This window comes from Narcine bancroftii, chromosome 8, assembly GCF_036971445.1.
Source record: "Narcine bancroftii isolate sNarBan1 chromosome 8, sNarBan1.hap1, whole genome shotgun sequence".
NCBI classification, from domain to species: Eukaryota; Metazoa; Chordata; class Chondrichthyes; order Torpediniformes; family Narcinidae; genus Narcine; species Narcine bancroftii.
In genome coordinates this window covers 160,549,039-160,571,866 of record NC_091476.1, presented here as the reverse complement: position 1 = coordinate 160,571,866, position 22,828 = coordinate 160,549,039, and the positions used below count along the sequence as shown (strand labels likewise).

General features: G+C 40.1%; 1 protein-coding gene across 1 annotated transcript in view; it reads left to right on the top strand.

Annotated features, from left to right (window-relative positions):
* Positions 1–12,683, top strand: part of LOC138742136 (transcription factor AP-2-beta-like) — a 105,287-nt gene extending 92,604 nt beyond the window's left edge. The window contains exon 7 of the mRNA XM_069896318.1: positions 11,751–12,683. Within this exon, the coding sequence (XP_069752419.1) occupies positions 11,751–12,042 (292 nt within the window). The 3' untranslated portion in view covers positions 12,043–12,683. The remainder of the gene's footprint in view (positions 1–11,750) is intronic.
* The last annotated feature ends 10,145 nt before the right edge of the window (positions 12,684–22,828 follow it).

Here is a 22,828-nt window from a genome sequence, read left to right as displayed (position 1 = left end):
CCTCTACGTTGGACAGACTGGGAGCTTTGTTAAGTACCTCGACTCTGTCTACTGCAATAGCGTGGAACTCTTACTGGCCATCTATTTCAATTCCCCACCCCATTTCTTTGCCAACGTGTCTGTCCATGGTCTCATGCATTGCCAGACTGAGACCACCTGCAAATTGGAGGAACAACACCTCATCCTCCAACTGAATGGCATTAACATCGACTTCTCCATTAAACCCCTCCCCCTTCTTCCCCATTGCCTTTCTTTCAGCTCTGTTTCTCACTCCCCCCTCCTCTTTTCCCTCTGTCTCCTTTCTCAGAGCCAAAAAACAGCATTTCTGTCTGCAGCCATTGCATTCACAGTGGTTCACTGTGCTGATAAAAGTTATGTAGCAATCTAGAAGTTCAGTTTTATTGGACAAAATAGAGATTATTTGTAATGTTCCAAAAATGTGAAGTGAAAATCTCTCCTTGAAATTCCTAACTAGCAGTTATACAGTAAAACCCCTGTTATCTGGAATTCAAGCAACTGGCAGCCTCAAGCAACCGGCAGGCTCAAGCAACTGGAAAAAAAAATCACAGAAAATAAATAAGTAAAACATATAGAAGTTTCAGATCAGTACACCTCACCATTAGTTTACCAATCACACGACACACAATCTCAAGCAACCAGAAAATTGACATCTGGCATTTATCAATCTCCATTATTGATGGATACCAAGGGTTTTACTGTATACAGTATTCATGAAATAACACAGAACTATAATATGCTGGTCTTTCATAACTTTTTGATTTAATTAAGTTAAAAAAGGATTAGAAAAGAATTGGTGGAAAATTACTTCTTGATTAGAATTAACATTGCTTCTAAATAATATTTAGATTACAATACAGAAGATACAAGTTATCATACTTTTGAGGGATGCATCATTGTGTGTTCCATCTTCTAAGTTCTCTGTGCTTTTAATGTACTAATGATCAGAGAACTTTAATGTGAGCACTGATGTCCAGTGGTATGCAATTTCATTCACAGGCACAGCCCTCAGTATGGCTGCCTCGGCATACCCAGAATGGGAACAACCCTAACCAGCTTTTGTTAGGACCCGCCACAGACAACACACAGAATTGTTTGTGTAAACCATATGTTAACATGAGAAATAAAAATTTCCACTCCTTTCAATATTCAACTGCACTTGTTGTCTTTAGCAGTGAACCCCTGATATCCTGTGGTCATGCTCTCCTCATTTGTGCTAGTCTGCAGTACTTAAAGCATTTGAAGCTCCATAGCAAACCAATGTTTGGATATTGGGTGATAAGTCACTTCTGCTGTTGTGCAGGCTCATTAGGCTTGTACATGTACACAGCGGCAGCTTTGCACCATATCATGAATACAGCAAAGCTGGACCAAATGTGATGGAATAGACCAGGGGCAATTTGCTCTGTGGTGCTCTAAAGGAACTCTGCAGCAGTAGGGCAGGTGTCATAGATGTTGATGGCTTTAAAAAATGATCATCCTCTGTGTACTTGGTCAGCCATGGCATTTGAAATGAATGCAGTGTATTTGACCACTCATTTAAGGGCATTGAATTTCTTGCATACAGACCTGCTGGATTCATGGCAATGACCTCCAGAGCTATCAGCTCCATTGCCTTTCAGTCAATCATCTGGTGGGCTTCCTGTCCCTTTACACATGTAGGTTATTTCTCTTCCTTTCCCTCTCCTCCACCAAGCCTCTACCCATTATTGAATTATTTTTCACTGTCTTGCAGCTCAGTTTCAGTTGTTGAACCTTTGCCAGCACTTGCTGTAGCCACAACGTGTCCATGCATAAGGAGCTACTGGTCTGTAAGACTCAGCATGTGTGGGTTCAAAAGGTCATCAGGGGTCAACTATGATGCCAAAATACTGCATAATTTGAATCAGAGTCATTCTGAAAGCTATTATGAAAGATGAAATGATAGGCTTAGGAATGGAGCTTGTGATTGTTTCAGGCCTCTCAGTTTTTAAACGGAGGAAGTTTTGTTCATTGAGCGTAAATAATGGGTAGTTTAGATACAATGAAGGGGTTCAGGGGGCAACGAGGGACATGTCATCATTGTTCACATAGGAATTGATTCCGTTTCCAGAAAATATTGCTGAAGGGCAGCATTTAATACAATTCTGGTGCATTGCCTGCATTACACTGATTGAGGAACAGCGGATTGCGCATTTCAATTCCCTTGTGGATTTTCAAGGGCTATTGCATTTTGCCCCTGGTGTGTTTTTATTGGTCTACAGGATTGGCTCCAGGTTAGTGACATGTTGTCCTGGAGATACGTCAGAGCAGTATCTGAGGTGCATGTGTTTATGGGAAATAACTGGCAAATTTCCCTGTCTGGTGTTAATTAATAGTTCATGATGTAATGTTTTTCAAGCATTGCCATCAGGGTATATTTTGTTTAAACTGGAATTTGCACACCTGCCAACAACCTTGAACCCACAGGGCTTAACACTGCAATATCATTAAATTTTCTTGGAAGAATAACCTTTGTAATATTTCATACAATTGGTCTTGCACTGAATCCTTGTTAATGTCACCATCAATTTGATAGATCTGCTAGTAAGAGGCACTCGGCAAGAAATGACAGTATTAGGGTTTCACTGGAGTATGATATTTTCCCCTGTGAAGCTTTCTAGGTTGTTTAACACAAGCATTGAAAATGAAGCCGCCACCTCAGGCAATGGTGAGAACTGCAATTTTGCCCAAGGATCCATTTTTGGTTTTGACAGAGCCAAGAGCATTTAGGCTCCATCTGACATGCTGTGTATCTGTGTAATGGAGTTGGATTTTGAAAGAATGACTGAAAGTGGGAATCAAGAATGACTTCCCTTGTGATATTTTCAGATAAGTGAACGATGTATCTACAGGAAGCAATAACGGTGTCAGTAAGAAAAATAACAATGTGTAAGACAAGTAGAATCTGCTTCTTTATAAATTCATCTGCATTTGGTGTCGTTGAATATACTATGTAATCTGGTCCCTGTGCTGTACTCTGCACCTGAAATTCATTCCCTTTTTTTGAATTTTGACTGTTGCGTGAATTTCTGGGCAGATCCCCACCCCCCCCCCCCCCCAATCCTTTCTGTGCAGTAGAAACTTGATTGTGATTTGATAAAGTTTGGAGGCTTATATATTTGGGGGAATTCAGGATAGAGCAATACCCTCCCCCCCACTCCTGTCAATCCATGACGCAGAATTCTGAACATCGAAACACTATCCAGTACTTGGCAGACAGTCAAGCAACATTTAAACTAATCTTGATTAAGCAATACAGTGATATACATATAGAAGGGTGGCATGGTTGGCACAGCGGTTAGCGTAACACCTTTAAAGTGCCAGCGATCGGGCCCAGGGTTTGAATTGCACGCTGTTCTGTAAGGAATTGGTACGTTCTCCCCAGGTCTGCATCGGCTTACCCCATGTGCTCCAGGTTCAACCCACCATTCAAAATGTACCAGGGTTGTAGGTTAATTGGGTGTAAATTGAACGGCACAATTCGTGGGCTGAAATGGCCTGTTACCCTGCTGTATGTTTAAATTTTTTTTAAAAATTAAAAATTTAAATGTGATGAAACCAACCATGTTTAAATAGTAAGTCATAAGAGTAAAAATACTAATAGTTTAATACTCGGAATATGAACAAGCAATTCTTTATACCATCATTTGTTAACTTTCTTAGACAATCAGATTGTGACATTAACATTTCTGGCACTTTAAAACAGTTTAAAAATTGGATATTTCCCACTGTTATACTAAAGCTCACCTATAAAAATTGTCTTCCATGCTTTAATTTAAGGGCTTCAGATTCTGTCAAATGTTAGGGCTTTGCTACTGCTATTTTTCCCTGAGCTCTCACACTATTAGCCATACAGAATTAACCAACTACTGTACATCTGTGTCTGCAATTCCCATGATACTCATGATGCTACAATCCGAGCACAGTGTGAAGAATTTCCTAACATAATATGGTTTTCTTGGTGCTCGTGGAAGTGTGTCTTTCCTCATTTTGCAAATGGTTTTCTTTGTTTTCCTGAACGTTGAGGGCAAAGAAGCTGGAGAATGAATTTTAACAGCTTCATTTTTAATTCAGGGTGTGAAATGTGGTGAACACACCACCTGTGCTTCATTTGGTTTCTGCTCAGAAATAGTGAATCATCATTGTTCAAAGAAATAGTTTATTTTAGCAGTGCAAATGTTAAATTGGATTTCTCAGACTATTTTTTCAGATACTTTTGACAAAATTTAAGGAGCTTTGTGTTAAATTATATTCAGGATTTTGTTCTGATTTGAGGAAATATCAGAGATCGATCGATGAAAGACGATGATGATTTGTACTGGAGATCCGACACTTCATTTTCATTCTGAATTGCTGACCAAATAGCAATTAACTCTGTGAGTGGCCTGAGGCTTTGTTTACTTAACAATTAGATCACGTAACCTTAAAGTAAACAATGAGCTGCTGGAGTAAATTGTTGGGTCAGGCAGCATCCATGGGTGGAAATGATCAGTCAATGAGACTATAGAGGGAAGGGGAGATGTTAGCTATATCAAGGGATGGACGAAACTGGGGAACCACAGAGGTGATAGAACAGAAGATGGAGATCGCTGGGAAGGGGAAGGGAGTAGTTAAGTGAGAGAAAAAAATGGTGGAACTTGATAGAGGGTTAACTAAAATAAGAAAAAAATGATATTCATGCTATTGGCTTTAATATTCAGGAGGAATATGATGCGTTCTTCCTCAAGTTTAAAGTTAGCCTCTCCCTAGCAATGTATATGGCAAAAGGACAAACATATGTGTCAGTGGTGAGGGGAATTGAAAGGCTTGGCCACTATAAGTTCAAACTTAGACCCGCAGGTGTTTGTTGAAACGATGACCCAATTTACATTTAGTCTCACTGATGTAGAGGCAATATCTGGTCCGTTGAATGCAGTAGATCAGGTTGGATGATGTGCATCAATGCTCTGCCTCACCTGAAAGGCCTGTTTGAGGCCTTGGCTGGAAATGAGGGCAGATTCTATATTGGTTGTTTTAGTTCTCCTGCTACAACCAAGGTTTGCAAATGAAGAAGAAGGGCAGCACAGTGAGCACAGCGGTTAGCGGAACGCCAGTGACCCAGATTCGAATCCGGCACTGTCTGCATGGGTCTACTCCGAGTACTCTGGTTTCCTCCCACTCTTCAAAATTTAGGGGGCTGTTGGTTAATTGGTGTATTTTGGTGGCTGGAAGAGCTAGTTACTGAGCTGTATGTCTAAAAAATAATTCCCACTGAGTTCCAGATTTTGATAATCTAGACTCCCTCCTAGAGTTGAAGCCACTAATTTAGAAGTAGTTGCTTTTACTCTGGAGAACCTTTTCCAGTATTTAGTTTCCGATGACTTCAGGGTGTGCCTTTTTGAAGTTCCCTCCCAATATATGAACAGAAGTCTTAAGGAAATGGAGGTGCTGGAAATCTAAAGTGAAAATAGAGAGTACTGAAAATACTCAGCCAGTCAGATGTATGCCTGGAGAGCAAAACATAGCTGATGTTTCAAATTGATAACTTTCCATTAGACAAGTCATTTCTGCATGGCCTGCTGCACATTTCCAGCATCCTGATTTTAATTTTTTTGGTTTATGGACAGATTTGTCTCACCAGATAAGAGTTGCTTTGGATCTTGTTTACCCGTGAGCTCCACATGACCTCAATGACGAAATATGCCATGTGTTGTAAATCGCAATAAACGAATACATTACGATATGTAATATAACATGATCTGTATTCACTACAATCTGATGCTATGAAGTCAAACAGTGCAGTGCCACATCTCCACAAGACCTCAGGCCTTCCCACCTTCATATTCTGCATTTATTGTGCTTAGTGAGAGTGTGATAGAGTTATAAAATCAAACGTGAAATAATCTTAGATTGCATTCCAGTTGCTTGATCCATTCTTATATAAACCAGCTGTTGAATCTTGTGTCACTTCTGAGGTTCATGAGTCATGCTTACATGGTGATATCTGAACTTCTTAATTAAATCATTGCTTGGTACTCTCTGCCAGATATTTGTATCTGTTAAGCCTATAATCATTTCATAATTTGTTTCTGCATTCTATGGGTATTGCGAACAGGGTAAAAGATTTTAAAATGAGGTTGTTCTCAAGATTCCCTGCACTTGACATAGAGGAGAACTGCTTCTATTCCAAATTATCTGAAGCTGGACCATACTTTTTAACTGGGGGTTGTTTTGATTTGCTTCCCAAAATTTCTAGTGCTTTTTCTGTGTGACACAAGAGCACAGTACCTTCGGGGCACTGAACTGGCAGCTGTTTCCAGGCACCGAGCCCTGTTCAGCTGTCTGATCGAGCAGCCCAACCCATCCCCCTCTGATTTGTTCCCTTGATGAGCAGTAGCTACTATTGTTTGCTTCGTGCATGGTCCAGTGTTGGGTACCCAGGCAGTGTGCCTCGTGTGCTTGTCCATATGAACTGATGGGTGACACCACATAGAGGAGGATAACAAGTTAAATAGTAATTTCCTTATTGGACTAAAGGACTACATTATTTAAAAATTGTAAACTGGAACAAAACAGTTGATAGAGCTGGTGTCCATACAAGGATTAGGGAAAATAATTTGAATAGAAGGTCTTACTACGGGGAGAGGGCGGGCATATGTGTACAAACTGATTGTTAGTACAGTGACTGCAAATGTAGACAAATCTCCAAATTTACTCTTTCTACAAGTGGTTGCTTCTTATGGTAAACTGAGCATGACATTGCTAGAAATACAAATGGAATTCTAGAAAGACTTTTTTTAAAAATGGAACATCAGTTCAATTTTCCCATATGTCATTACAAATCTAAAAGCAGAAGAACTTTGAAGGTGTATAAGCAGCTAAAATAATCATTGTCCTGCAACACATAACAGGTATTTTGGCCCACCATGTCAATGTTAACTATCAAATATCTACCTATACCATTTATTGGCACTTGTTCTATAGTCTACATTCAGGGTTGCAGTGCTAATATTTTAGGTGCTGGAGGCCACTAAATCGGCAACAAGGAGATGCCTGGAGCGGCCCCCTGAGGAGCCGGAGCAGCACTCCGGTGAGCTCCGGCAGTACTGCACCCCTGTTTATAATGCCTTCCGGATGCATTCCTGTCCAGTTACATTTCAAATGTTCTGAGAGCACCTTCCTCGTCATCATCTCAGGCCATATGTACAGATTTTAGTTGTCCTGTGTGAAAGGTATTCTTCCTCAAATCTCCTCAAAATCTATTATTCACCACCTGAAACCTATCCCTCTGGTCTTAAACACCTCTGTGCTGGGGAAAGGTTTACGATCTACCCTATCTACACAGCTTATATACTGGTATCAGGCTTCCCCTCTGCTTCATTTGCTTTAAGGAATACAAATCCAATCTCTCCAATATCTCCTCATAATTGAAACAATACATACTGATCAATCTCCTCTCTATTCTCTTCAATTAACTGTGGTTAACAGAACTACATACACACACACACACACACAATACTCCAGCTGTGGCCTAACGAGACCTCCCTGCGTATTTTCTGTGCTCCTGCTAAATTGGGATGGCACAGTTGGTGTAGTGGTTAGCGCAACGCCTTTACAGCGCCAGCGATCGGGACTAGACCGGGGTTGACTCCTGCACTGTCTGTAAGGAATTTGTATGTTCTCCCCGTGTTTGCATGGGTTTTCTCCATGGGCTCTGGTTTCCTCCCACTATTCAAAATGTACTGGGGGTGGGGGATGGGGGTGTAGGTTAATGGGGTGTTACCGGGGCTGTATGGCTAAAGTTAAAAATAAAATAAAAATAAAAATTTAATGAAAGCAAGCATCCTGCATGTCCTCTTCACTCTACTGCTACCTTCAGGGATCTTGGAACTTATACAAGATCTTTTTGTTCCTTCACATGGAATGTCCCACCTTTCTGGGATCCCTAAAATACATGACCTCACATCAGGATAAAGTTCCACATACCATTTCTCAGCCCAACTGATGAGCTCTGCCCAAATTCCCAGACCAATGACTTTCCTCATTATCAACACCACCACTAAATTTGTGCCATCTGCCAATTAAATCTCTTCATTTTTGAAAAATTCAGAAAATTAAAATAAAATGAGTGCTTACTTTGGCCTATTACTAAAAAGTCACTGAGCTGATGTTTATATTACAGCTGTAAGTCAATTGATGTGCTTTCTACAAATGTCTGTTTCAGTGGTAGCTAATATTTCTGAGATCAACTCCTTTAAATAGCCTGGATGGTGAGAGATTGAAAATTACTGTTCTAAACTGATGAAAAAGACGTTATATTCTCGGCCTTAAAGACACTCAGCCTGAACCTCCTGCATCTGTTTTTGATTTGATGACAGCTGTGGGGAACAGCAACCAAATGGTCTCGAAACCTTCAGCCCAGCCCTAGGCATAAAAAGTGACCCAGAAGGATGTTGACTGTTTGTGTGAAATCTAGGGCAGATGCCCAGAGCTGCTTCATGAAATTTGCAGAGAGTGACGAGAGAAGTACTATGCCACAGCTTTATCCTCATTTACAAATTTTTATGCTGGGAGCTGGGAGTTTCTCCAGGAAATGTATGGAAGTGATAAAAGGCTAGAGATACAGACATGTAAGTTATGTTTTTCCTCATCAATCCCCCAGGAATTGGCACACGATGCAACTTCAAGAAGAGGAAAATTGGCCTCACTCAATCCATTGGTGAAAGTAGAACAATCCACACACTAGTGTTGAATTAATATTGATAGATAATGGATTTACAGGCTGTTGTTTATCAAGTTCCCTCACAAGATATTTCTCCTTCAGCATGAACATATTTTGCATCTTAACCAAACTCTTTTTAAAAACTGAATGCCAATGTTATTCACAGTTAAGTGTAACAATTTAAAGGGTGAAGCACTTTCTACAATAAAAGTGGAGTAAATAAAGGCGTAGGATTTCAACTTCAAGTTTGAGTTTATTATAATCTAATTGTACCTAATTAACCCAACTAAACAGCATTTCTCCAGACCACGGAGCACACACACATGATACACAGCACATAATAATCACATATGTAAAGATATTGTGACAGATTATATTATATTTTATATTGTATATAGATATGTTTTAAAGGAGATAAATTGTGGCAGTTTTTTCAGTTTAGGTCACATACAGATACAAACACTTCAAAACAGATCTCATTTAAAATACCAGACAGTCCAGGCTCCGAGTGCCTTTGCACAAACTTTGAAGAGTGCTTCACAAGTAGGTGTTAATTGGACATGCTGTGGAGTAATGGGTTATTGTTTTGGAAAGCAACAAATGAACGAACTCAGAAGATTAGGTCCGGAGCCGCAATCTGTTCGAGTGTAGTTGGTTGTTCTAAGAGGGTCATGTGGTTTTCCCTGAGTGAGAGAGAGAAATCAGTTCCACAGTTCAGCAGCAGCAGCTGGGACTGGAACAGGACAAGCTGACAAGCTTGTGGAAAAACCCCATTTTGAAGATGGGTTGTGAGTTTTTAGTTCAGCCTGGTCAAAGCCCTTGTGGTCCATACAAGAGGAGATTGCTGGCTGTATAATGTTGCTCTTGAAATAAGGGAAACAAAAAGGAACTCCGTGGTGACCTGAATGAAAGAAGTTTTCATCTGGAAAACCCTGATGGGGCAAGTTTCTTCTCAAGACACTGAAGTGGCTGATCTAAAGGAATCAGTGTGGGCGTCCAACGAGCAACAAATCTCTCTCTGAAAACCGACAAGAACCTTCCTGAGCGGTAACCATTTAGCTTCCAAGCACCAAAGCCTGGTGAAATTCATAAATGTTAAATTCTGTGCATAGTATAAGAATTGACTGATACCAGTGAACTTGGAGGAGTGAGAAGTGAGATTGGACTGTGAATCAAATAACTTTTTTTGAACTTATATACACATTACATACACGTGCACTGAGAATTAGAAAGGGGTTAAGTGAGGTTCAGTTAAGAGTAATAAGTTAGAGTTTGATCCTGTTTTCATGTTTAAAGATAATTAAAAGCAACTTTTGTTTAAGTGACCATTTGTCTTGCTGAATTTTTAATGCTGCTAGGTTTTGGGGTCGTCTGGGCTCATAACAATACAACTTAAAATAAATATAAATAAATATTTTGAGATGATTTACTTGGTCACAGGATACCGTTCATCAGTCTCACAACCTACAGGAAAATGTTATTTGCCAGCCTGACAATCCTGATTTTGATGCTCCTGTATCTCCTTCTTGATGGTAGTGTATAAGTTACTGTGTGTCGGATGGAAAGGGTCTTCTATAGCGCTCGCAGAAAATGTCATCAATAGAGGTAGTAGAGATCCTAGTGATCCTCTTGGCATTTTAATAAGTAGACCAGGCCTGATGCATTGCAGCTACCATGCCATGCCATGATGCAGCCAGACAGGACACTCTCAATCGTTCTACTGTAGAAAGTTGTCAAGATGGGAGCCAGTAGCCTTGCCTTCTCCATCCTCCTTAGGTGTCTCTGAACCTTCCTGACAAATGAGGACGTGTTTTGGGTCCAGCATAGGTTATCTTTTTATGCACACCAGGGAACTTTGTGCTCTTCGCTCTCTCCACGATGGAACCATTCATGCATAATGGAGAATGGTTGGCCTTCTTCCTCCTGAAGTCCATAATCATCTCCTTTGTCTTATCCACATTGAGACCCAGGTAGTTGCTTATGCACTGTCCAACTTCCTCTCTGCAAGCCAACTCATCACTGCTGCCAAAGAGGCCAACTACTTACTGATGTATCATCCGGAAGCTTGATGTGTCTGTTGAACTGAATCTGGTAGTGCAGTCATGTGTCAGCAGCATGAACAATAGCAGTTCTAACAACTTCAAATAGTTCTAACAAGAGGAAGCCTACAATATTTAATGAATCTAAAAACGAAAACTGTGCCTGTTTTCTTTTGTTCATTCAAAAGATTTGGCTATTACTAGCAAAGTCTGCATTCAATGTTCAGTCCTAACTTGCTTCTTGATCTGTAGTTGGTTGACTCTTCGAGTTAATTCTATTCGCCAGTGGGCCTCGAGCCAGCTTATAGGCCAGATTGGAAAAGGCTGTCTGATTTTTTTTCGCCTGAGGAATATCAGTAAATCAAATGGGTTTTTATGAAGATCCCACAGTTTCAAGGTCAGTATTACTCATACAAGTTTCAAACTAAATTTATTTAACTACCTGAATTTGAATTCCCCAGCTGGCAGGCACCATTTGAATTCATGTTTCAGAGTCTTTAGTCCAGACTTCTGGATGCTAGTTCTGTAAGTTAACAGCAGAGGTAATGAATACATACGATTTGTTATGGTGGCGGTATGTCTAGCTATTTCAGCGCCAGTGACCCAGGTTCAAATCTGGTGCTATTTATAAGGAGTTTGTACATTTTCCCTGTGCTACGTGTGTTTCCTTTTGGTGTTACAGTTTCCTCCCTTCCTTCAAAAATGTATGAGATTTGTAAGTTATTTGGGGTATGAGCTTGTGGGCCAGAAAGGCTTGTTACCATGCTGCGTCTCAATTAAAAAAAAACTCTAGTATGTATATTTACATTCAATTTATCTATTATTTAATTGTGTTTATTTATTTATGATTATGCAGTTTATTTTAAAATAGCCAAAGAATTAGTAGAAATTTTCTTCTTACAACTGCATGAATTGTTTAATCCAACTATTACCAGCTGCCAAGATTTACTGTTCCTCTTTCCTTTTTTCAGGCAGATCTGCAAGGAGTTCACAGATTTATTAGTTCAGGACCGGTCTCCATTAGGAAACAGCCGTCCTACAGCAATCCTTGAAGCTGGAGTCCAGAGCTGCCTGACTCACTTTAGCCTGATTACACATGGCTTCGGGAGTCCTGCCATCATCGCTGCGTTAACTGCCTTCCAGAATTACCTGGTGGAGGCTATAAAGGGGCTGGATAAGATGTTCCTGAGCTCATCCAACAGCCATCCCTCAGGAGAATCCGGGACTAAAAGCACAGACAAAGAGGCCAAACATCGGAAATAACCAGGACAGATGGCACGGACCAAACTGTTCTAATTATCAAAGAGATTAAACAGTCATTCAACGTGCAATTAATAACAAAGGACAAATAAAATAATCATCGGGAGGACTGTGTTGAGGTGGCTCTACAGTGACAACTTTCTAATTGAGGCGAGAAAGGAGGAAAGAGTTAGCCTGGTTGTATTTGGACCGAATATGGCGTGAACCGTGGCTTGTTTTAGTCAATGCCGCACACATTGAATTATTTTGAGACAATTGATCCAGAATTTGGGAACATTAATATGGAAAGACATTAATAAAGCACAAGATCCTCGGCAGAGCAAGCAAATAGTGTTCCACATGTATATATTTATTTATGTGTAATTAAATGGGAACTTTAAATAAGACCGTGCAAGCTATTTATCTGCTGACCTGGTTTTTCTGCTGTGAGTGATAGGAGATGAAGATTTTGCTTTTAGATTTTTTTTAAACTTGAGGTTTCAGGGACAGGATAAGGGCAGGTTGGCAGTATCTGTGTAAAGGTCATTGTATTTTCTTGTGGAAGTGATGCACAGAGGAATATTTGTGAATGTGTTCCTGAACCACATTTTGAAATGGTGGCGTGTGAGGTATGAGGTTATAAATCTCTTAATTTGTTTGTCTAGAGTGTTTCATAAATTGTTGAATAAATTGTGCTGCTATACAGAACAATTCTATATAATGTTTCTTTCATGTAATGAAAACTTGGTTATCAGGACTTTGTAAGATTTTGTAACCCATTTTCTCCTACTCCAGGCACCCTGCAAAAAAGATTTAAATTGAACCATCTTTGTGTTTTAAATTTCCTCAATCTGTCTTAATAAAGGAAAATAATTTAAACAGTACTTAAATTAAAATGCTCACTTTGATTGAATAATATTGATTTTTTGAAAAGAAATGGCATATCATAATTTTGCAGGTTTTTTTAAGTGGTCTCTACAGTTGACTATGAGCCATGGAGTAAACACAACCTTTATGAATAGAGGGACCTTGGGTTCAAATTCATACATCCCTAAAGGTCGCTGCACAGTTTGATAGGATAGTTAAGAAGGTCGATGGGATGCTGGGCTTCATTAATGGGAAGATTGAGTTCAGGAGTAGCAACGTCATGTTGCAATTCTACAAATCTCTGGTGAGCCCACTCTTGGAATATTGTGTTCATTTCTGGTCACCTCATTATAGGAAAAATGTGGAAGCCATGGAGAGGATGCAGAGGAGATTTACCAGGATGTTGCCTAGATTGGAAAACAAGTTTTATGATGTAAGGTTAGCAAAGCTGGGAGCTTTCACTTTGGAGCATAGAAGGATGAGGATAATAGAGGTCTACAAGATTATGAGATTATGAGAGGCATAGATAGGGTGGACAGCCAGTACCTGTTTCCCAGGGCAGGAATGGAAAACACCAGAGGACATATGCACAGAGATAGGGGAAGTAAGTTTAGAGGAGACATCAGGGGTAATTTTTTTTTTTTACACAGAGTTGTGGGTGCCTGGAATGCCTTGCCTGGGATGGTTATAGAGGCTGAAAAATTAAGGGCATTTACAAGACTCTTAGACAGGCACATTGATGAAAGAAAAATAGAGGGTTACGGGGTAGATTTGGTTTAGTACTAGAGATATATGGTTCGGCACAACATCGAGGGCCAAAGAGCCTGTACTGGGCTAAGGTGTTCTTTGTTTAAACATACAACACCATGAAGTTAACATGTCATTGAAAATTTATTTATTGCATTCGCACTTCTTCCTTGCTGATCTTGGTGCAGTCAGCGACGAACATGGTTAAAGGTTTCACCAGGACATTGCAACCATGAAAAAGTGGTATCAGGGCAACTGGAACCTATCAATGCTGGCTGATTATTGATGAACACTGACTCAAGAAGCACCAGATGATGAGTACAAATGAAAATCAACGACAAAACATTTTTAGGTCATTTGAACTAATGCAGTTTGTCAGCATTATGTAATTAATCATGTTAAATTCAATAAAAGTTTATTTAATGTTTCTCCAACTTCCTACATGATACAGCAAATCTGAAATTATCTTTATGTTCATCTTGACGTTGCACATCACCTTCCCCAATTTATTTTCAGGAAAAAAATTGTTGTCCCCTGTAATTACAAGTGAGCTCTCCTTCCTCCAGCTGTGAAAGTAATTCAAGCTGGAACGTTTTCTCTTAAAAATGCTAATTATATTGATAATGAATATATTCCTTTTGGAAATCTCCTGCTGCTTTGGTGTGCGACAACATGTATATCAAAACTATCTCCACAAAATCCTCCAAAACTGATTTCAGTATCCTCTTCCAGACCAAGATTCTACCTCCGAGGCTCTAATTACTCTCAGCTGTTTTCTCTGAGCTGGCCGCATTGTTTGTACATCTGATACCAGGTAACATATTGAGATGGTCTTAAAACTTCCTTAGAAATGTGTGGGAATCCTTAGCCCTCAAAGTGGAGAAGGAATATTAGGAAAGGTGCAGAAGCAGTTCAAGCCTCCACATTGAGAACAAGCCAAAGAATCTCCCTCCCATATGAATCACTCAAGTATTTCCTGTGCCATCAGTGGCGTAATCAACAAAGAGCAGAAAATCATCACTGATGCTGGGGACCATCTAAGAAGATGTACAATTTATACTTGCTCAAAGCATTATGGAATTGTGGAGCCAAGTTACATTGCTAATTGTACATTATTACCCAGTCCAAGAACATATGAAGGAAGATCATTCAGTTTTCTGCTCACGCAAAAAAGGTTAAAAGAATTTAAAAGTATCCAGAATCAACTAAATTCAACCTTGATGACATATTGCATCAATGTTAAGGGGAAAATATTTAATGTCAACATAAAATTAGAAAAAATAACCTGCAAGATACTTCTGCTGCCATGTGCATTTGTTTACTTTTTGAGCCAATCAATTTTCATATCCCTGGCTCCTGGACACAACAACAGAAGGACATGGTTTTTCAAGGAGATGCTCAAGCAAAATTGCTGGCAACTTGACATCTCAAATTTGCATGTACCTCCCATTCTCTTTAAGATATTTAAACAGTAAACTTCCAGTTGTTGGCTGCAGAATATTTAAGAACATTGCTGTCAGTGTCACTCCCTTTTGATTTTCTGTTGATTGTGGCTAGAAATATCATATGGGAGGAGTGGGGGAGGGCGGGGGGGAGATATGGGTGGACTGCCACTGCCAAAATGGCCGACCTGCGCTCTGGTATCTCACAGTATGGTTTTGGGGAAGAAGGAGAACCTGTAATACTAAACAAAGAAAGAAAAAAGGTAAAATTTCTACAGCTGTTTCTGGTTTTTAGGCATGACAAGATAAACAATTGGTCGAGAGTTCTGTGATCTGAATGCCAGAAAATCCTGAAAGGCATGGATGGGAAGTGGTTAAAAGCAAGGGAATGAGGAAATAACCTGAATTGATATAATGCCCTTCAGAACCTCAGGCCATCAGATGAAATGCTCTTGAAGTGGAGTTACTGTTATATTGTAGGGAATTGCAGTAACCAACATACACATGGTAAAGCCTCCTAAATAAAATTGCAGCTGGTTCTTTTATTCCGAATACAATTAGAACATATAGTTGTAGAAGTAGCACACTCATAGAAAAAAGACTGCTGTTGCATGGAAGATGAAACAACTAATTTTGTAACAATTATTCCTGCACCTTTGTGTTTAAGATACACTTGTGGTCCAGAAAGTAAAGGCCTCTTCAGCAAGTGATTCGTCTTGCCCATGAGACATTTCTGACTCCATAGCAATAATAGTCTGCTCCAATGTGAATGTCACTGGGAAAATTATTCTCCTCGATGATTGTCAGATATGTTGATAAAGGTGAGAATGAAGAATTAGCCTTCAATGTCAATTCCAGCATTGCATTTAAAAAAATTTGAGTCAAACAACATTTGGCAATACCACAGAGATTAGCTGTAATGTTAATTTGGACTCTAAAGGAAAAATTCTGAATGCAGGATTTTAAATTGGTTAACTGTTCTCATCTAAATGTGCTAAAATTTGTCTTTAACATTTTAATCAAATAACAGTATGAATCCAAATGTTAAAGCATATCAGTTCCTGTCTGAGCAGTGACAGGTCTACAGCAGATGCCATCTACTACACAAAGCTCTGGAACACCTGAACAGCAAAGATTGATAGATTAGGATGCTCTTTATCAACTACAGTTCAGCATTTAACACCATCACCCCCTCAAAATTGATCGAAAACTCCAAGTCTTGGGTCTCAACACCCCACTGTGTAATTGGATCCTGGATTTCCTCACTGCCAGACCACAATCAGTAAGGATTGGTAAGAAAATCTCCTCCACAATCTCCATTAGTACTGGAGCACCAGAGGGCTGCGTTCTTGGCTGCCTTCTCTTTACACCTATGACTGTGTGGTTTGGTATGAGAAAAACACCATCTACAAATTCACTGACAATATTACAGTATTGGGTTGTATAAAAAGGTGCAATGAGTCAGCAGACAGGAAGGAGATTGAAAAGTTGGCTGAATAACCTTGCACCCTACGTCACCAAAACCAAGGTGCTGATTGTTGACTTCAGGAAGGAAAAACTAGAGGTGTTTGATCCAAAGACTATTGGGCGATGAGATGTAGAGAGGGTGAGCAAATTTAAGTGTTTGGGAGTCACTATCTCGGAGGATCTTTCCTGGACCCAACACAATAATGGCATTGTGAAGAAAGCACATCAGTGCCTCTACTTTCTCAGGAGTTTGCAGAGGTTTGGTATGGCACTGGATATCCTCACAAATTTCTACAGATGTGTGGTGGAAAGTGTGCTGACAGTTGCATCACGGTCTGGTATGGTGACACCAATACCTCGAGCAGAAGGACCTACAAAAGGTAGTGGACATACCCAGGACGTCACAAACAAAACCCTCCAAACATCGAGAACATCTACAGCGAACCCTGCCGTCAGAGGGCAGCAGCAATCTTCAATGATTCTCACTCGGTTCTCACTGCTGCCATCAGGAAAGAGATATAGGTCCCACAAGCCTCTCACCACAAAGTTCAGGAACAGCTGCTACCCCTCCATCATCCATTATCAGACTCAATGGCAAACTCAATCAGGGACTCATTTAAGGACTCTTATACTTTATTGATTTTTTTCCCCCTCTTTGTATTGTACAGCTTGTTTACATCTTTATTTGTTTACATGTGCATTTGTACAGTTTTTTTTTGGTATTACCAATTCGTGGTAATTCTGCTTTGCTGCAGGAAAAAGAATCGCAGGTTTTGTACGTACTCTGACAATAAATCTGAAGTCTATGAGGTCAATTTGTTTGAAAATGACAGTAACAATGAAGCAAGTGTGAATTGGTAATTGAACAACTGAACTAGAAGCAGAGACTATAGAACAATTACAGCACAGAAAAAGGCCACCTTGGTCCCTCTAGTCTGTACTAAACTATTTTATTTTCTGGTCCCACTCACCTGAATTCAGCCCTTAGCCCTCTTTACCTCTCCCATCCATGTACCTATCCAAATTCCTTTTAAATGTTAAAAATAAGCCCATATTTATTACTTCATCTGGAAGCCCATTCCACATTTCCAGCACTCTCTGTGTGAAGATGTTCCCCCTCATGTTTTCCCTAAATTTTTCCCCTTTCACCCTTAACCCATGTCATCTGGTTTGTATCTCACCTACCCTCAGTGGAAAAAGCCTATCTACATTTACCCTGCCTACCCCCTCATAATTTTAGATACCTCTATCAAATCACCTCTCATTCTTCTACACTCCAGGGAATAAAGTCATAACCTGTTTAACCTTTCCCTGAAACTTAATTCCCCAAGTTTGGGCAACATCCTAGTGAATCTTCTCTGCACTCTTTCCATCTTATTGGTATCTTTCCTGTAGTTAGGTGACCAAAATTCACACAATACTCCAGATTTGGCCCCACCAATGTTTTGTACACCTTTAACATAACTTCCCAACTCCTGTACTCAATATTTTGATTTATGAAGGCCAACATTCCAAAAGCTTTCTTTACAACCATGTCTACCTATGATGCCACTTCCAGGGAATTATGTGTCTGTTGTCCCAGATCCCTTTGTTCCTCGACACTCTTCAGTGCTCTACCATTTACTGTGCATATCTGTGTATATACTTTGTCCTTCGAAATGCAACAACCTCACACTTGTCTGCATTAAATTCCATCTGCCATTTTTCCAGGTGGTCTAGATACTTCTGCAAGCTTTGAAAACCTGCTTCACTGTCCACAAGACCTCTAATCTTAGAGCATTCTGAAAACCTGCTGATCCAATTTATCACATTATCATCTAGATCACTGATATAGATGACAAACGACAATAGTCCCAGTACTGATCCCTGAGGCACACCACAAGTCACAGGCCTCCAATCTGAGAAGCAAACATCCACCACTACTCTCTGACTTCTCCTGTCTAGTCATTGTCAAATCCATTTCTCTACTTCACCATGAACACCTAGTGCCTGAATCTTACTGACTAACCTCCCATGTGGGACCTTGTCAAAGACCTTACTAAAGTCCATGTAGACAACATCCTCAGCCTTTCCTTCATCAACTTTCCTGGTAACTTCCTTGAAAAACTCTCTAAAATTCTATGTCCTTCCACCCAGAAGCCATGTTGACTATCCCTAATCAGTCCCTGATATCTGATCTCTTGGAACACCTCCAAAAATTTAGCTACCACTGATGTCAGGCTCACCAGCCTATAATTTTCAGGATTACTTTTGGAGCCTTTTTTAAACAATGGAACATGAGCTACCCTCCAATCCTTTGGCACCACTCCTGTGGCTAAGGACATTTTAAATATTTCTACTAGAGCCCTTACAATTTCTGCACTAATCTTCCTCAAGGGTCAAGGGAATATCTTGTCAGGCCCTGGGGATTTATCCACCCTTATTTGCTTTAAGACAGCTAACACTTCCTCCTCTTTAATCTGTATATGTCCATAACCTCACTGCTTGTTTTCCTTACTTTCCATGTCTCTGTGCCCATTTCTCAAGTGAATAACTGATGGAAAAAACCATCTAAGATCTCCATCACTTCTTTTGGCTCCATACAAAGCAGACCACTCTGATCTTCAAGGGGACCAAATTTATCCCTTTCTATCATTTTGCTCAATATACCTGTAGAAACCCTTAGGATCTTACTTCACACTGTCTGCCAAAGCAACCTCATTCTTCTTTTAGCCTTCCTGATTTCTTCTTTGAGGGTTTTCCTGCATTTTTTAATACTCCTTAAATACCTAATTTGCTCCACATTGCCTATATTTGTTAAGCACCTTCCTGTTCTTCCAAACCAGATCCCCAATATCTCTCAAAAACCAAGGTTCCCTAAACCTTCTAACCTTGCCTTTGATACTGACAGAAACATACAAACTCTGTACTCTCAGAATTTCACCTTTGAAGGTCCTCAATTTTCCTCACATATCCTTGCCGGTAAACAACCTATCCCAATCCATGCATTCTAGATCCTTTCTCATTTCCTCAAAATTGGCCTTTCTCCAATTTAGGATCTCAACCCGAGGCCCAGACCTATCCTTCTCCATAAATGACTTGAAACTAATGGCATTATGATCTCTAAACCCAAAATGCTCCCCTTCACATACTTCTGTCACATATCCTGTCTCGTTCCCTATTAGGAGATCCAGTATTGCAGTCTCTCTCATTAGTATCTCTATATATTGACATAAAACTTTCCTGAACATATTTGATAAACTCCAAGTCATCCAGCCCTTTTACAGTATGGGAGTCAATATGTGGAAAGTTCAATTGTCCTACCATCACAACTTTATGTTTTCTGCAGCTGTGTATTTCTCTGCAGATTTGCTTCTCCAATTCTCGTCAACTATCGTGCGGTCAATAATACAATGTCACGAGTGTGGTCATAGCATTTCTGTTCCTTAGCTCCACCCATATATCCTCAGTAGATGAGCCCTCTGGTCTTTCCAGCCTGAGAATAGCCTAATGAGCAATGCCACTCACCCCCCACCCCGCTCTAAAACAACAGAAGCCCAGAACATTGAGTTGCCAGTTCTGAAACCAAGGTTTATTGATGGCCACAATGTCATAGTTCCATGTGCCAATCCACACTCTAAGCTTGTCTGAGTTTCCTACAATACTCCTTGCATTGAAATAGATGCATCTGAGAACATTTCTCCTATGTTGAACCATGAAGTTCTAACAGTGCATGCAATTTTAACATAATCTTTTCCTTCCTCCACTCCTCTATCTGCTGTGGCACTCTGGTTTCCCTCCCCCTGCAAATCTAAACCCACCAGAGGAGCACTAACAAACCTGCCCTTCCAGTTCAAACCTCCTGTCGGAACATGCCCCACCTTCCCTGGAAGAGAGCCCAATGATTCAGAAACCTGAAACCGTCCTTCCTGCACCATGTTTTCCGCCACGTTAAGCTGCATTATCCTCCTATTTCTAACCTCACCAGCACATGGCAGGGATAGCAATCCTGAGATCACCACCCTGGAGGTCCTCTCCTTCAACTGTGTGTTGAACTCCATGAACTCTGTTTGAAGGACCTCCTCATTCTTTCTACCCACATTATTGGTCCCTACATGGACCACAACATCTGGCTCTCACCCTCCCTCCTGAGGATGCCATGAACTCAATCTGAGATCTCAACTAGGGAGGTAACATACCATCCGGGACACTCGATCTCCTCCACAGAACCTCTGATCTGTCACCCTAACTATGGAATCCCCTATCACTACAACTTGCCTCTTCTCCTCCCTTCCCTTCTTAGCCACATGACCATGCCAGAGACCTGATCGCCGTGCCTTATGCATGGTAGGTCGATCCCCTCAACAGTATCCAAAATTATATACTTATTATTCAGGGGGATGCCCACAGGGGTGCCCTTCACTGCCTGCTTGTTCCCTTTTCCTCTCCAGTCTGTTACCCATCTACCCTCCTCCTGCTTCCTTGCTGTGATAGTGTCCCTGTATCTCCTGTCCATCACCCCCTCTGCCTCCCGAATGATTCAGAGTTCATCCAACTCCAGCTGAAAGTAAGAAAGTGCCCTGTTTATACAGTAGCTTTCATACCTCATATATTTCACAGGCATTAATCATTGTGGTAGTATTGTGTTCAATAGATGAGTGAAGCTTCCCAGTTGTGTATGTTACCACACTCATAATTGACATACAAGTTGAATGACTGGTCAAAATCTGAATGTTAATCTCTGGAAAAATTTAATGAATGATTTGAAATTCTCTTTGACACAAGACAAAGCGCCATATGTATGTCTATGCCCAACTTGCCCAGTGTGGTTGCTTCAAACCATAGAACATTACAGTATAGAAATGGCCCTTCAACCCATCTAATCTGTGTTAAACGATTATTCCTCCTTATTCATCAACCTGCACGTGTATCTAGCCCTCCATCTACGTATCTATCAAAGTTTCTCTTAAATGTCGTAATTGATCTTGAATCCCCCATCTCTGCAAGGAGTTTGTTTCACCCTCTGAGTGAAGAAGCTCTCCTTAAAATATTTCACCTTCAACGCATGGTCTCTAGTTCTTGTCTCACCCAACCTCAGTGGAAAAAGCCTGTTTGCATTTACCCTATCTATACCCATTACAAGTTTGTGTACCTCCATCAAATCTCCCCTTGTTTTCTATAGCAGGGGATAAAGTCCAAATCTATTCATCTTTTGCCTGTAGCTCAGCTCTCCAAGTCTTGGCAACGTATTTGTAAATTCTCTCTGCACTCCTTTTAATCTCATTGATAACAGAGTGGATGTGGATAGACTATTTCCGTTAAGAGTAGGAGAGATTGAAACAAGAGGACATGAGTTGAGAGTTAAGGGGCAGAGGTTTAGAGGTAACATGAGGGGCAACTTCTTTACTCAGAGAGTGGTAGCGGTGTGGAACGAGCTTCTGGGAGAAATAGTGGCGGCAGAGTCAATTATATATATGTTATAGTAATTCTTACATTCAGCAAATGAGACAAATAAGCAGCCAATCAGCTTTGGTGATTGGATTTTAAGAATAGCTTTGGATCCACTGGCAAAGGCAGAAGAAGGTTTAATTTTATGCTTCTTCTGGAGCATAACCTACAAAATGATTAACTGACTTTTGGAGTCATGAAATAAAGTAGTAAGTACATTCACAAAAAAAAATGAATCAATTTCACATTTGTCAGAATGCAGAGGGATTATATACTTCGAGTAGCCATAGTAATGAACACATTCAGATTGAGTCTGAAGTCATTTATATGTTGGGTGAACTTGAGGGGAACTAAGGTAGGAATATATCTCCTTTTTGCTCATAACTGTACATGTTCAAAGCTAATTCATAGCAAGTGCAGTAAAGGTCTGGGAATTAAGCAATGTTTAATGAAAATGGAAATCTTTAAAGTTAAAATCTTTAATTATAAAATATATTTTTTAGTAAAGTAAGTTATAGAGTTAAATATATTTCTAATGAGGTAATTTTGGGCTGGATACAGGGTCATACACAGGCCACAGCACATTTGGAGAAACACCATTGCAATAGAAAAAGAGTTCAGTTGGAGTCGCAGCGTCTGGAAAAATAAGGCCATAAAGTTGAAGAAGTGATCTTAATTGAAACTCAAGCATCATGAGTGGTTGCTTAAAAGCATTTTTGTGTACAATCAGCATTATGCTAACAGCTGTTTAAATATCACAAATACATGTACTAGACTTTCTGGCATCGTAAACTGCTTAAACCTCTTAGAACAGAGATGAAGTCAAAGGATGATATGCTTATCAAGTGGTTTTGAAGAAA